Raw genomic sequence first — 14,537 nt, forward strand, 5'->3', positions numbered from 1 at the left:
ATATTGAGGGGTTTATTTAAATCTTAGTGATTTTTTTCATGACTCATAATTTGTTGTTTTTCTTATAGCTTTGTTAAATTTTAATTGATGTGTAGTAAATGTAAATATTTAAAACATATAATTTGATGAGTTTTAGCATATGTGTCCAGATATGAAGTCATCTTCATAATGGAAAAGGTGAACATGTATATCATACCAAGCTTCTGGACCAGTTTATCATCCTTCCTTGCCCATCCCTTTGCCCTTATAGGTAATCACCACTGGTCTACTAGATTGTTCTGTCATCATAGTCTAGTTTGCATTTTCTAGAATTTTATGTAAGCGGAGGCATGTTGTCTCATTGTGTGGCAGTACTGATGTGCATATCCTTTTAGTTCCAGTTCGGACATCATAAGAGATCTTCTGGAAGAAGAGGAAGCCTGGGAAGCATCACATAAGTGAGTTCTCATAATCAAGAAATAAGCATGTACTTTGACTTGAGAAATGATAATTCTATGCAGCTGATTTTCAAACAAAAGCTTATTTGTGTTTTCTGATTCAAGAAAGTAATAATCCACATGTAGGGTAAAGATTTCCAGTTTACTATTCATTTCTGCTTAGTAATGGAATCCTGTTATAATAACTTTAGTTACTTCTCAGAAGTTGTTTCTGTAATGCCAAATTATTTTTATGGAACAATTTAATGGTTTTGCCTTAAGCACTGGCTCAAAGTTTTTAGAAAACTTTTAATGCTCCCCCCCCCTTTTTTTTTAAGAAATAGCATCATATGGAATTTCTTCTTCCTACCAAAAGTATCAGTCTTCCTGAATTTGTTCACATGTTGTCCCATTCTCTCCTTTTATAATAAAGGGATGTTGATCCTCCTTTCTCCCTCCTTCCTACCCTCTTGTCAGGAACTTTATCCCTTCTGCCTTGTTTCTCTTGTATAGGCAACATGTCCCTCTCAACTGTATCTTTCTTATTTAGTTTGTAGAATGCAGTGGTAGCTTCTGCAGGCACCATTGTATCCTTCCTTCCTTCCTAGATAGACAATGTCTTCTTGCAGTTTCTATTCCTTCTCTCCTGTTTACCCTTTAGCATCTTGAACCAGTGACATCGTTCTTCTGAACTAGCTCCCACTATGGCCATGGAGACCTCCACATGGCTAAGTCCTTGGGCAGTTTTGAGGTCTCATCTTCCTTGACTTCATAGCAATATTTGGTACTGCAGATCTCTTCACTTCCCTTCAAGTTCTCTCTTTCTTGGTTTTTGATGCACCAGTGCCCTGGTTTCCCACTGGATTCCCCAGGTGCTGCTTTTCTCCTTCCTTTTCTGGTTCCTCCTCAACAAGGCCATTAATTGTTGATGCTGGTCAAGATTAAATTAATCTCCTAGTAAGTTTACATCTCCTCACATACCTTTCCTGAGCTCCAGACACATATCCAACTACACACTTGATGTTTCCTCTTGGGTGTTTCTAATATATCTCAAAATGCGAATCTGAACACTTGATCTGAGCTACTTTTCATCCATTTCGGTCCAAGGGTTTTTAAAACAAAATAAAAACATTGCCCTTTTCCACTGTTCCTTTTCAACCAATTAAAAAAAAGAAAGAAAGAAAGAAATCTTCCAGTCCTTTTTTAAAAAAGTACCTTTATTCTATTTATTTGTTTTTATGTGGTGCTGAGAATCGAACCCAGTGCCTCACATGTGCTAGGCAAATGCTGTACCACTGAGCCACAACCCTACCCCTTCAGTGAATTTTTTGAAGCAAAGAAAAATTAGGTTTCATTGTTGACATCTAGTTCTCAACTACCTAATGTCTAGTCTGTCACCAGTCCTGTAGGTTTTACTTCTTAAATACCTCTGAATCCTGTCAATTTATTTTCACCTCTTGTGACTCTAGACCATGCTTCCATCATGTCTTCAGAGGTTTTATTAGCAGCACATTGCTCCATATAAAGCATTGTTTTCATAAGCAGCAAAAAAAAAAAAAAACTTATTTTCTATCTTGTGTTCTTATATCTGTGAATATTAATTCATCAGACAGTTTTTTTTAAGTATTTATTAGTTGTCAATGGACCTTTATTTTATTTTTCATTTATATATGGTGCTGGGAGTCTAGCCCAGTGCTTCACATGTGCTAGGCAAGCACTCTACCACTGAGCTACAACCCCAGCCCCATCGGACAGTTTTTTTTTTTTTTTTTTTTGCGGTGCCAGGGATCAAACCCAGGGCCTTGTGCTTGCAAGGTAAGTACTCTACCGGCCCCCATCGGACAGTTTTGAGCTACCTTTTGACTTCTTCTATAAGATGGTCAGGCATATGTGGGCACAAGAGGAGGCAGGGGAGGCCCTCAAAAGCTAAGTTTCTTAAAACTTGGTGTGCCACACAAGGTTACATGGGAAAGACACCAGGGTACCTGGACTGGTCAGTTTGCATGCCAGAGGCTCCTGGATGGAGCTTTACCTTTGCTAGAATTGTCTAGCCTCTCCCCACTCCACCAGGGGCAGTGTATCCCTAGCCAGAAAAGTTTTTTGAGATGTCAAGATATCATAACATATGGATTTTTTTAAAAAAACAAATCACACATGCAATAAAAACTGCAAGACATTTGCATTGAATAGAGTGTAAACATGAAGGAAAATGGTACTGGTATGTCATTTCATGTTTAATGCCCTCGAGTCCCATATTGGTTCTGGATGTGACCCTCTGATGTGAGAAGAAGCTTGATAAGTGTTTGCGCATTGGTGGGGCTTGTCCTCTTAGAACACTCGCTCTTAGGATGCTTCCTTTTAGAATCAGCCACTCTGCTGTGAGAAGTCCAACAGAGACATGGGGAGAGGCCAGTTGTAGGGGTACCAAGGATCCAGTCATCATCTGTAGTTGAGGTCCTAGCTGGCAGCCAGCGGCAACTGGCCAGCCAAGTAAGTAAGCTGTCTTGGAAGTGGATCCTTCAGACACTTAAGCTGTCCTGAGCACTCAGTCTCAGAATCATGAGCAAATAGTTAATTGCTTTAGCCTCTAAAATTTGAGAATATTTTGAACTGTAGATAACGGAATCAATATTAACAGAAACAGTTCCTATTTTGGTTTTTATTTGCCACATAATAAACCACCCTACATCCATGGAACTTTAACCACAGCCATTCTGGGCTCATACTGCATTCAGCTTTTAGACTGACAGGGAACTATGTTCAGCTGTGATGCCTAGACTTCTTTCCATATAGTCTTGGAACCTGTTCTTCTCTGTGTGTCTTCTCTGTATGAGCTTTCCATGTGTTCTTTTCAGCAGCATAGTTGAATTTCCTATTTGCAGGCCCAGGATTCCTGTGCTACTTCTTAGTCTGTTCCCTCTCCACTCCACATTTGCTCATTGTTTGCCTCTTCTGAAAACTGAATCAGGACCTTTAAATGTCTTCCTTTGCTAACTCTCCTAATGTGAAATTTTCTCAATAGAGGGCCCTAGGGAGACAGTAAGAAGAAAGGGTTTTGTCTCTCAGTTCCTGCATGCTCCCTGGCTAGACTTTTAAAGTACTTGCAGCTTTTCTAGTGCCTGGCTCCTCTGGTAGCCAGCAGCCCATTGCTTTGTCTGTAGAAGAGGTTCTCATTGGGATAGATTCAAACTAAAAAGCTTTCTCTCAGCAAAGGAAACTATCAGTAATGTGAAGAGAGAGCCTACAGAGTGGGAGAATATCTTTGCCACTCATATTTCAGATAGAGCGCTAATTTCCAGAATATATAAAGAACTCAAAAAACTCTACACCAAGAATACAAATAATCCAATCAACAAATGGGCTAAGGAAATGAACAGACACTTCACAGAAGAAGATCTACAAGCAGTCAACAGATATATGAAAAAATGTTCAACATCTCTAGTAATAAGAGAAATGCAAATCAAAACTACCTAAGATTCCATCTCACCCCAATTAGAATGGCGATTATCAAGAACACAAGCAACAATAGGTGTTGGCGAGGATGTGGGGGAAAAGGTACACTCATACATTGCTGGTGGGGTTGCAAATTAGTGCAGCCACTCTGGAAAGCAGTATGGAGATTCCTCAGAAAGCTTGGAATGGAACCACCATTTGACCCAGCCATCCCACTCCTTGGCCTATACCCAAAGGACTTAAAATCAGCATACTACAGAGATACAGCCACATCAATGTTCATTGCTGCTCAATTTACCATAGCCATATTGTGGAACCAACCTAGATGCCCTTCAATTGATGAATGGATAAAGAAACTGTGGTATATATACAATGGAATATTACTCAGCCATAAAGAATGATAAAATTATGGTATTTGCAGGCAAATGGATGAAATTGGAGAATATCATGCTAAGTGAGATAAGCCAATCTCAAAAAACCAAAGGACAAATGATATTGTTAATAAGTGGATGATGACACATAATGGGGGGTGGGAAGGGTTAGTGTTAGGGTTAGAGTTAGGGTTAGGGAGGGGGGCAAGAATGGAGGAAGGAAGGACTGTATAGAGGGAAAAGAGGGGTGGGAGGGGTGGGGGGAAGAGGAAAAATAACAGAATGAATCAAACAACATTGCCCTATGTAAATTTATGATTACACAAATGGTATGCCTTGACTCCATGTACAGAGAAACAACATGTATCCCATTTGTTTACAATAAAAAAAAAAAAAAAAAAGAGATTCTCATTAGCCACAGTTGTGTGCTCTTCAACTAAGTCTGTACCTCTCCAGGTAGGAGAAACTCTTTTTTGGTGCTCTGAGCCCCAAAGGGGGCTATTCCTTTTATTTTGCTATTTCCATATTCTGCAGAGTTCCTTTTACTTCCTACCTGCCATTCCCTTGTCACTTCAGTACTTGCTATAGTTTGTATTTGTTTATATTAAAACTCTTCATTATAAATTACCTTGGTTCTGATTAGATCCAGGCTAATGAAGCACCCAGGAGTTCAAATATGGAGGCTATCAGGCATCTTAAGACTTTGTCCTAAAACTAGTACTGCATCATTTCCACCATAATCTGTTGGTTAAATTGAGTCACAGGACAAGCCCCAGATTCTAGGCAGAAAGGTAAATCATTTGGAGACATCACTGTACCAGGCTTGCTCAACAGCCATCAGCCCAATCTACACATGGAACATTACCAGTATTCTGGGAACCTCCTTCAAGTCAAGACCCACCAATGATAAGCACTATTCTGACTAGTATCACTATGAGCTAATTTTGCCTGGTTTTAGACTTTATATAAATGGAATTACATAGTGTGTCCTTCTTTGTTACAGTGTTACATCTGTAAGATATTTTCATGTTTGCAGGTGGCAGTAGTTTGTTACTTTTCATTGCTCTGCCTATAGCAGTGCTTGTCACAATGTGGTCCTCGATCTACTAAATGAGAAACTGGGGAGGGATCTCAGTATTTATCTGTTGTTGATAGATACAGGGTTGGTTTGTTTGGAGTTTGGTACTTTTATGAATGAGACCATCAAGAACATAATTGTAGGCTGTTGTTTAGCTCAGTTGGTACAGTGCTTGTCTAGCATGCACAAGGCCCTGAGTTCAATCCCCAGCACCACCAAAAAAAAAAAAAAAAAAAAAAAAAAAAAGAACATAGTAACATAAGTGTAAATGCCCTCTAGTGCACATGCATTCATTTCTCTTGAGTATATTCCTAGGAGTAATATCACTGGACCAAAGGGGGTGAACACATTCAGCTTTAGTAGTTACTGCCAAGCATGTTTCCAAAGTGGTGTGCTAACTTCTGCTCCCATCAGCAGTGGGAGTTCCGGGTGTTCCATGTTCTCATCAACACTTGGTATTCTTAATCCTCCTAATTTCAGTCATTCTAGTGGGTGTCTAGTAGTATCTCATTATGATTTAAAATTTGCATTTCTCTAATGACTGTGTTGAATATAGTTTCATATGCTATGAACGTTTTGGATACCTTATTTTGTAAAGATTGGCTGGGCACCCTGGTACATGCCTATAATCCCAGCTACTTAGGATGTTGAGGCAGGAGGATCACAAATTCAAGGCCTGCCTGGACAATATAGCATAACCCTGTCTCAAAATAAAAATTAAAAAGGCTGAGGGTATAATTCAATGATAGAGTGCACTTGGCTTCAATCCCCAGTACCACCAAAAGATAAAAGGGAAAAATCTTGCTATTTTATTTTATTTATTTATTTTTGCTATTTTATTGATGTTGACTACTGATTAACTGGTCTGATTCTGGGAACTCTACACAATGACCTACAGACTGACTGAATAGAGATAAGCCCTACTTTGGTGACTGTGTTCCAATAGAACTTCAAAAACAGACAGTGGATGAGATTTGATCCTTGGGCCATAGTTTGCTGACCCCTGATCTAGAACTGTGTGAATCCAACAGAGAATTCATATGGTTGAAACAGATTTGAATCCCTGTGGCCCCCTCTTGCTCAAACTGCCATCCAGAGGGTATCACAATCTAGCCAGTCTAGGATTGCTGTTAGAAGAAAGAAAGATGTATCATGTCCAGGAACAGTCAAGAAAGAATGTTGGTGAGGATTTGGGGAAAAGGTATACTCGTACATTACTGGTGGGAATGCAAATTGGTGCAACCATTATGGAAAGCAGTATGGGGATTCCTCAGGAAACTTGGAATGGAACTACCATTTGACCCAACTATCCCACTCCTCATTTTATACTCAAATGACTTAAAATCAGCGTACTATAGGGACACAGCCACATCAATATTGATAGCATTTCAACTCACAATAGCTAAAACTATGGAACCAACCTAGATGTCCTTCAACAGATGAATGGATAAAGAAAATATATGTATGGTGGAATATTACTCAGCTGTAAAGAAGAATGAAATTATGGCATTTGCTCATAAATGAATGGATCTTGAGACTATCATTCTAAGCAAAATAAGCCAAACCCAAAGGCTGATGTTTTCTCTGGTATGCTAATTGACAATACGGGTGTGGGACACTAGGGAAGAATAGTTACTCTAGATTAGGTAGAGGGGAGTGAAGGGAGGAGGGGAAGTAGTATGGGGGTAGGAAGGATAGTAGAGTGAAACAGATATTATTACCTTATGTACATATATGACTGCATGACTGATGTGATCACAATCAGAAAAATGAGATACTATACTCCATTTATATATGATTTATCAAAATGCATAAATGCATTCTGTCATGTATAAGTAATTAGAACAAATTTTGAAAAAGAAAATGCTGAATTTTTTAAACAATCAATGTAATCTCAGTACACTTTTTATCTTGATCATTATTCAGAAACTGGCCCTAAGTAGATGATCCCTTTCTGGGGATAGCAACGTTCAGTGACCAAACTGTCTTATTAAGGTGTGTAGACCAGGAAGAGGTGAGGAAGGAGTCAGAAATCTTTTCAACACCACTCCAGTGTTCAATAACATTAGAGACTTGGGGGTTACAGGGAGGTTGAAAGTCCACTGAATCCCTTCACCATTAAGTCTGAGTGACCCAGATGGGCTACCTGCAGCCCCACTAAACTACATCCCAACCCCTCTTTAAAAGTTTTTTAATTTTGAGACAGGGTCTCATGAAACTACCCAGACTGGCCTCAGATTTATAAGCCTCCTGCCTTAGCAGACAATTGTAAGCAACTTCTTCTTTTCAAGAGTTTTATGTGTGGCTCAGTGGTAGGGCACTCATCTTGCATGTGTGAGGCACTAGATTTGATCCTCAACACCACATAAATTAATTAATTAATTAATTAATTAATTAAAGGTATTGTGTCCATCTACAACCAAAAATAACAAAATTTATGTGTTTCCCAAAACTGTACTTCTGTATAAGCCAGGCAGTAATTCTTTACCCCAAAATATGAGCAACTAACACTGTGGGGATGGCCTTAATAGACCTTCAAGTATTTAAGGAAACAGCCCAAGCAGATCATGTAGCCTTCAGACAACTATGGAGATCTCTCCAAAGTGAGGCTATCCTTTGTTACATGGAGAGTTTCCTGGAGGGAAAAAATGACTATTTATACACACTCTCAGGCTGTTATACCTACAGTGGGGGAATCACCCACTTAGAAAAGGTGATATAAAATTTGTCCCAACCTTTATCTGGGGTGATCATTGATTCCCGCCTTGCCTCTGAAAAGTATTTAGGACTCCCTCAACTCACTGATCAAAATTTTTGTGGGTGAATTGCCTTAGATTTCTTCCTCGTGGACCTGCATAGTCTGTAAAATTGCTATATGTCCTGCTATAGCTGGATCAGTATCATCTTGGGCCAAATAGAAAGCTCAAGGTACATTCCACATGACTTTCTAAGGCAGACACGGAAGGTACATGAAATTTGTGCTGCTGACTGGATCTGGATCCCTGAAGTCATAGTTGATGTTAATACTATAAAGTCTACTATAATACTGTGAGGTTAATACTATATGGCCTCATTCTGCTGCTGTTCACTTTAATTAAATGCTGTATGCAACAAATAGATTCAGTCCCACCTTCTGATAGTTGTAGTGGCTTATGAAGTGTATAACTGGGGAAAATTCTCCAGGGACCACTGTGGTGTAGAAACAAAGAGTAGATACTGTCAGGAAACATGTATGTCTAAGAGTTTCTTAGCTAGGCACAGTAGCACTTGCCTGTAATCCCAGCAACTCAAGAGGCTGAGGCAGGAGAATCCCGAGTTCAAAGCCAGACACAGCAACTTAGTGAGGCCCTTAACAACTTAGTGAGACCCTGTCTCAAAAATAAATTTTAAAAAAGAGGGGACTGGGGATGTAGCTTAGTTGTTAAAAGCCCCTGGGTTCAGTCTCTGGTACAAAAAAAAAGTTTTTTGCTTTTTTTTGCATGTCCTAAAAAGCAAGGCACTGACTGTCTTTTGTAAATTTCTTATCTTATGCAGATGTTTGCGTGGTGAGAGAGGGGGCACTTGGAAGACACACAGTTTCTTCCTCTGCAGTAAAGAGGAAACAAATTTACTGCCCTTTATAATAGATTAAGATTTCCCATCTTCAGGGGAAAGTGCATTCTATTGCCTGTGCTGGTGTTCCATGTCCCTCTTCATGTCACCCTTGGAACTGAGCCTCAGAACCTACACAAATACTCAACCTCCGTCTGCTCTTCTTGATGTAAACAATAAATTATCCTCCTCTCCACAGAAGTTCTTTATCTTCTGGCAATGTCTGTCAAACTGGCAGATTAACTTTTAACTTGCAGGTATGGTAGATCTTAGGCCCTTCCCAGTTTTCTACATATTTAAATAAGAGGTTTTTTTTTTTTAATAGAATGTAGGTGTCTTTTTAAATCCAATTTATAGTGTATTGTGTAAGTTGACAGTTTTAACTAGTTACATTTAATATAATTACTGATATGGTGACTTTAAATCTATAATATTTGTTGTTCCTTTTTTCCTCTTATCTTCTTTTGGATCAATTTAAAACTGTATATTATTTCATTTTTCTGTCTAGTATTGTCTTATTAATTGTGCTTTCATTTTAAAAAATTTAGTACTTGGGCTTGGGGTGTAGTTCAATGTCTTATCTTGTATTTATGAGGCCCCAGGTTCAATCCCCAGCAGAAAGAGAGAAAAAGGAAAGAAAGGGAGGAAGAAAGAGAAAAAATATAGTAGTTGCCCTAGGTTTTTTAGGATACTTTTTTTTTTAAATCACCATCAGCCTTCAAATAACACTTTTTGTTTGTAGTGAGACCTTAACATCAATGCTACACTGCAATGTATGAGTACTCTTAATCTAAATAGTCACTATCCTTTATATTTACCTCTAGTTTTACCCTTTCTGATGCTCTTATTTCTTTGTGTAGATCCAAGTTTTCATCTGATTATCATACTTTGACAAACTTCCTTTAATATTTCTTTTTTTTAAATAATTTTTTAGTTGTCAGTAGACCTTTATTTATTTATGTAAGTGCTAAGAATTGAACCAAGGACCTCACACATGCTAGGCAAGCACTCTATCACTGAGCTATAACCCCAGCCCTCCCTTTAATATTTCTTACAGCTCAAGTATGTTAGCCATTCTCTGAGGTTTTGTATGTCTGAGAGGTCTTTATTTAGCAGCTTTCATTATTGAGTTGTATTTTTGGTTAGTATGGAATTATAGGTTGGATTTTTTTTTTTTCTTTTAGCATTTTAAAGCTTTTACTGCACCATCTCATGACTTGTATGGTTTCCATTCACGAAGGCCACTGTAAATCTGCATTTGTCCCTCTGGGATGTTTCTTTTCTGCCTGACTCTAGGATTTTCTTTTTCTGTCTTTGGTTTTCAGCACTTTGAATATGTGTCTGGATGATTTTTGTATGTGTTATTGTTTTATTTTTGATACTGATCCTGATTGGGGTTCTTTGACTACCTTTGGTCTTTGTTCAATATCTTTTATTATTTTTAGAAAATGCATAGCCATATAGCTTCACATATTTCTTTTCCATACTTCTTTCTTCTCCAGGAATTGTAATTACACATACTGTGCACCATTTTTTATTGTTCTACAACTCTGGGTTGTTCTGTTTTGTTCCCCTCCCAACACACAGACTTTGTTCTTTTTCAATTTGATTGATTTTTATTGACATATCTGCAAGTGTATTGAGTCTTGTATCAGTTTTATACATTATCCTTATGAGTATTTGGAAGAAATTTTTCATCTCTGATACAATGAACTTTTCCTAACATTTCCATTTGACTCATACCATTTCTTTGTCTGCTGAATTTCTCCATCTGTTCATGGATGTCATCCAGCTTTTCTTCTAGAGCCTTTAACATATTAATCATAATTATCTTAAAGTCCTGGTCTGATGGTTCCAAAATGTGGTTGTCTCTGTATCCGCTAGTTGCTTTATCTCTTGGCAGTGGGGTTTTTTCCCTTGCTTCTTTTGTATTGGACGTTTTCAATGAATGTTGGACAGGCTGTGAAGGACTCCCAAGACTGGGATAAATAGAGTCTGTGCCTAGAAATGGGCATATTTCTGTCATATTGTTATTGTGGGGAGTGGAGTCAGTTACTTAGTAATTGACCTCAGCTGGAGTTACCCTCAGGGTACCGGTGACCTCAAGTTCCTCTAGCAGTGGGCTCCTTTACGTAATGCTTAGTATTGAGGCCGAATTGCTGGAGGATTGCTCAGTGACTGCTTCCATTTTCTATTTAGCCACTTCTTCATGTCTGCACCACAGAGGGGCATCTCTTCTTGGTGTTCTTACTTCTCCCTCATCCATTTCCTGCTTCTGCTTATTTCTTCATCCTGGGCCTTTGGTGGGGGAGAGCTGGGGTTTTCTGTTGGCTTGGTTAAGCCTCAGACATAGATAAGTCCTGTGCTCCTGGGTCTCAGCCATGGGGCTCTGCCAGCACTCCTCCTTCCTCCCATAGTACTCAGACTGCCTTGACCCAAGCTCTGCTCAATTCTGTGTGAGATCAGCAGGCCAGCATGATTTTCTGTGCCTCCTCCCCAAATGGAGGTTTTAGTTTCTACCATTTCTCCAGCAGCAGTGAATCTTTGCCTGTGTACCTGCAGATGATTTCCTGTCATTCCCCATTCAACAAGCTAATTTTGCCTCATCTCCTCCAGAGGCTATGGATCTTGGCTTGAGCCCCATGGGCCTGTGAGTTTCCTGCTCCTCCCTCAGTAATTTGAAGCATTTGCCTCTTAGAAGAAAAGCATCCATAGGCAGGGCTTTATGCCAGTCTCAGTAGGCACAAAAGTAGATTCTCTCCAGTCTCCTGCCCCGCCCCCCCCTTTGGTGCTGGGAATTGAACCGAGGGCTTTGTGCATGAGAGGCAAGCACGCTACCAACTGAGGTACAGCCCCAGCCCTCTCCTGCCCTTTTCCCAATCTCTCATGTGTAGCTGGTGGAGGCTTATGGAAAAGAGTTTACAAGTACATGTGGACTCCTTATGTCAGGAGCTTTTAGTACTAACCTGTACTTAAGAACTCATGAGGGTGCCTGGGGGTGGGTAGCTCCGTGGTGGAGCACTTCCCTAGCATGCACAGGACCCTGGTTCCATCTCCAGCACCATGATAGAAATTAAAAACTTCATTGGCAATATACCAGACTTCTTAGCTGGTTACATAGCAGTTGCCTCTCTAATAATTTTGTCCAGAGTGAGGGTTTGTGGGGCCCAACTCTCCATGAAGGGGCTTATTTTTCTTTTGAGTTTTGTTTTCTTGATTACCTTATAGTGTTAACTGTGACAGGATCAAGAAGAGGTATGATTAAACTCTTGACTTTTTCTTGTTTATTGTTAGAATGAAGTAAACTTTTTGTTTGTTTTGTTTTTCTATATGTTAAGATGTTAAGCAGAAGCATAAAACCACATATTTTGATTCAGAAGAAAGAGGTTCAATTACTGACTTTCTTTCTGTAATGTTTGCACATTCACTGTTTTCTTGGTTATAGAGTGAGAATGATGACAATAGAAATATTAATAATTACAGATTTGTCAATGGGAGTAGAGGGTTATGGGGGGTGATGAAATAATGCATGTAAAAGCACTCACAAACTTGAAATTGCTTAAAATCGTGATTTTTACTTTCTAAGATATCGTTTCTTTTTGTTTCTGATTTCAGAAATGATCTTCAAGATGTAGAAATAAGCCCAAGACAGAATCGCCGCACAAGAGCAGCTGAAAGTGCTGAGATTGAACCAAGAAACAAGCGTAATAGGAATTAGTGTGGGCTGTTGCTGATTTTTTTAATTCAGTGATCAGAATATGGAACTTTTTATTGCCATATATTGATTTCATATTTATAAATGCCCAAGGGAAGATGTTAAATTCTAAATGTTAGGCTTAACTGATTATTATTCTCTTCTGCCTTTCCACAAAAAGTTTAAACATCCTCAATCGGTCAGTTGCCTTCTGCCTCTGAAACATTTCTCCTTAAAAACACATATTCACCAGCTTTGCAGAGTGGGTAAGCTATTTGGCAAAGAGGTTTTGTTTGGTTTCTAAATTTCAAAATGTCCTTTCACCATCCTTCTTTTCTTCCATGGACACCAACTTCACAAAAGGATTCTTTTCTGCCTTTTTACTATAACAAGCAGTCAAGTTAAGAGTGTTTTTGTTTTGTCCTAATTCAAATTCTTGGTGTGTGTAAGTACCTGATGCCAGTGTATCAGTATACCCATGACAGCGATTCATGATAGTTGTTTTCTAAGTTTAGAGTAGTTATTTGTTAAACTCGTGTTTTACACATTACTCAGAATAGGATTATAATTTAAAGTCACAAAGTTAGTATTATAATTTTTAAAAAGTTATAAAGTTAGTATTGTAAGGTCACAAAGCCATAATATCTTTGAAACATTGGGCTTATTCTTCTGAATATCTCTTTAAAAAGATTACTATCAGTATTTTTTCAGTTGAGTCTATCAAATCTCCAACATTTTGAATCCTGGCTATTTAATGAAAAGTGTGCAATAAATGAATTTTATAAGTGAATGGACTCTATATTAATTTAAAATAATGTCCTTAAAACAGTATCCTATGAATAGTTGTGTATAGGCCATTACTCTTTGAAGATTGTTGGTCAGAAATCATTATCTCTCTGGCATTTCAGAACCACACTACCCCCATTTCTTCCTCTGCCACTGCCCAACCCAAACATACAAGTGACTTACAAGTGACATGGGAGCAAATGCAGCAGTGTTCAAATAGCAAATTTATGAATGTTCTGGGGACAGCATTTGTAGTTTCTCCTTTCCAAAGACTATCTCCAGTGACTGACTTTTGGTATGCTTTGGACTTTCTGATATCATGTGGACTCTCGTGGTGAGAGTGTAGCATTTTCATACTAAAATCCACCTTTGTTTTCTTTACGAGTTTGCTGAGTTTCAAATAGAAGTATTTGTCATGGTCATTTCAACTGCCTAAAGCCATGAATGGTACACGAATGAAGTGAAAAGTAGCACCACTCACTGAACCTGTCAGCAGATCTCATGTGATGGTAAGTGAGGAGCATCCAGCCAAAGTGGAGGCTAAGTGGTGTGGTGTGTACTGAGTTGCCAGAAATAAAGCTACAGTGAAAATGGCTTCTTTCATTAAAAATTATAGTCTCATAAGTTAAACTGCAGGTAATTACTGTTTTATTTGCAGCAAGAAGAGTAAAGGGAGCAGTGAGACCCAAGAGGGGAACTCAGCACATGAATTCATTGAGTAGATTTGATTATTGACTTGGTTCTATTATTGGTCACTGTGCTGAGCTCTGGAAATACAAAGGTGACCAAATATTAAGTAAAACAGTGGTTGTCAGTCGGGCAGGCAGGAAGAATTTGTTTCTCAGGGGACCTCTGAGCAATTTGTGGAGACATTTGTGGTTATAACTGGAGGTGGTAGTGGGAGGGATGTTACTAATATTGATGGACAGAGGCGTGGGTGCTGCTGAGCATCATAATGCACAGGTCAACCCCTTGTGTTAGTTTCCTAGGGCTACTCTCAGAATATAACCCAGGCCAGGTGACTTAAACAGCAGACATTTATTTTGCACAGTTCTCCCGACTGGAAGTCAAAGAGCACTAGGACATCTCCTGAGGCCAACTTCCCCTTATTTGCAGAGGGCTGTCTCTCAGCATCCTCCCAGGGACCT

The 14,537-nt window shown here is 38.9% G+C and overlaps 1 protein-coding gene across 3 annotated transcripts in view; it reads left to right on the forward strand.

Annotated features, from left to right (window-relative positions):
- The window catches only part of Rad18 (RAD18 E3 ubiquitin protein ligase), a 99,073-nt gene extending 85,625 nt beyond the window's left edge, over positions 1 to 13,448 (forward strand). For all 3 annotated transcript variants that reach the window (XM_047534730.1, XM_047534731.1, XM_047534732.1), the window contains 2 exons: positions 375 to 437; positions 12,525 to 13,448. In XM_047534730.1, coding sequence (XP_047390686.1) covers positions 375 to 437; positions 12,525 to 12,627 — 166 coding nt within the window. In that variant the 3' untranslated portion in view covers positions 12,628 to 13,448. The remainder of the gene's footprint in view (positions 1 to 374; positions 438 to 12,524) is intronic.
- Positions 13,449 to 14,537: the final 1,089 nt, after the last annotated feature.

Source organism: Sciurus carolinensis, chromosome 19 (assembly GCF_902686445.1).
Source record: "Sciurus carolinensis chromosome 19, mSciCar1.2, whole genome shotgun sequence".
NCBI lineage: Eukaryota > Metazoa > Chordata > Mammalia > Rodentia > Sciuridae > Sciurus > Sciurus carolinensis.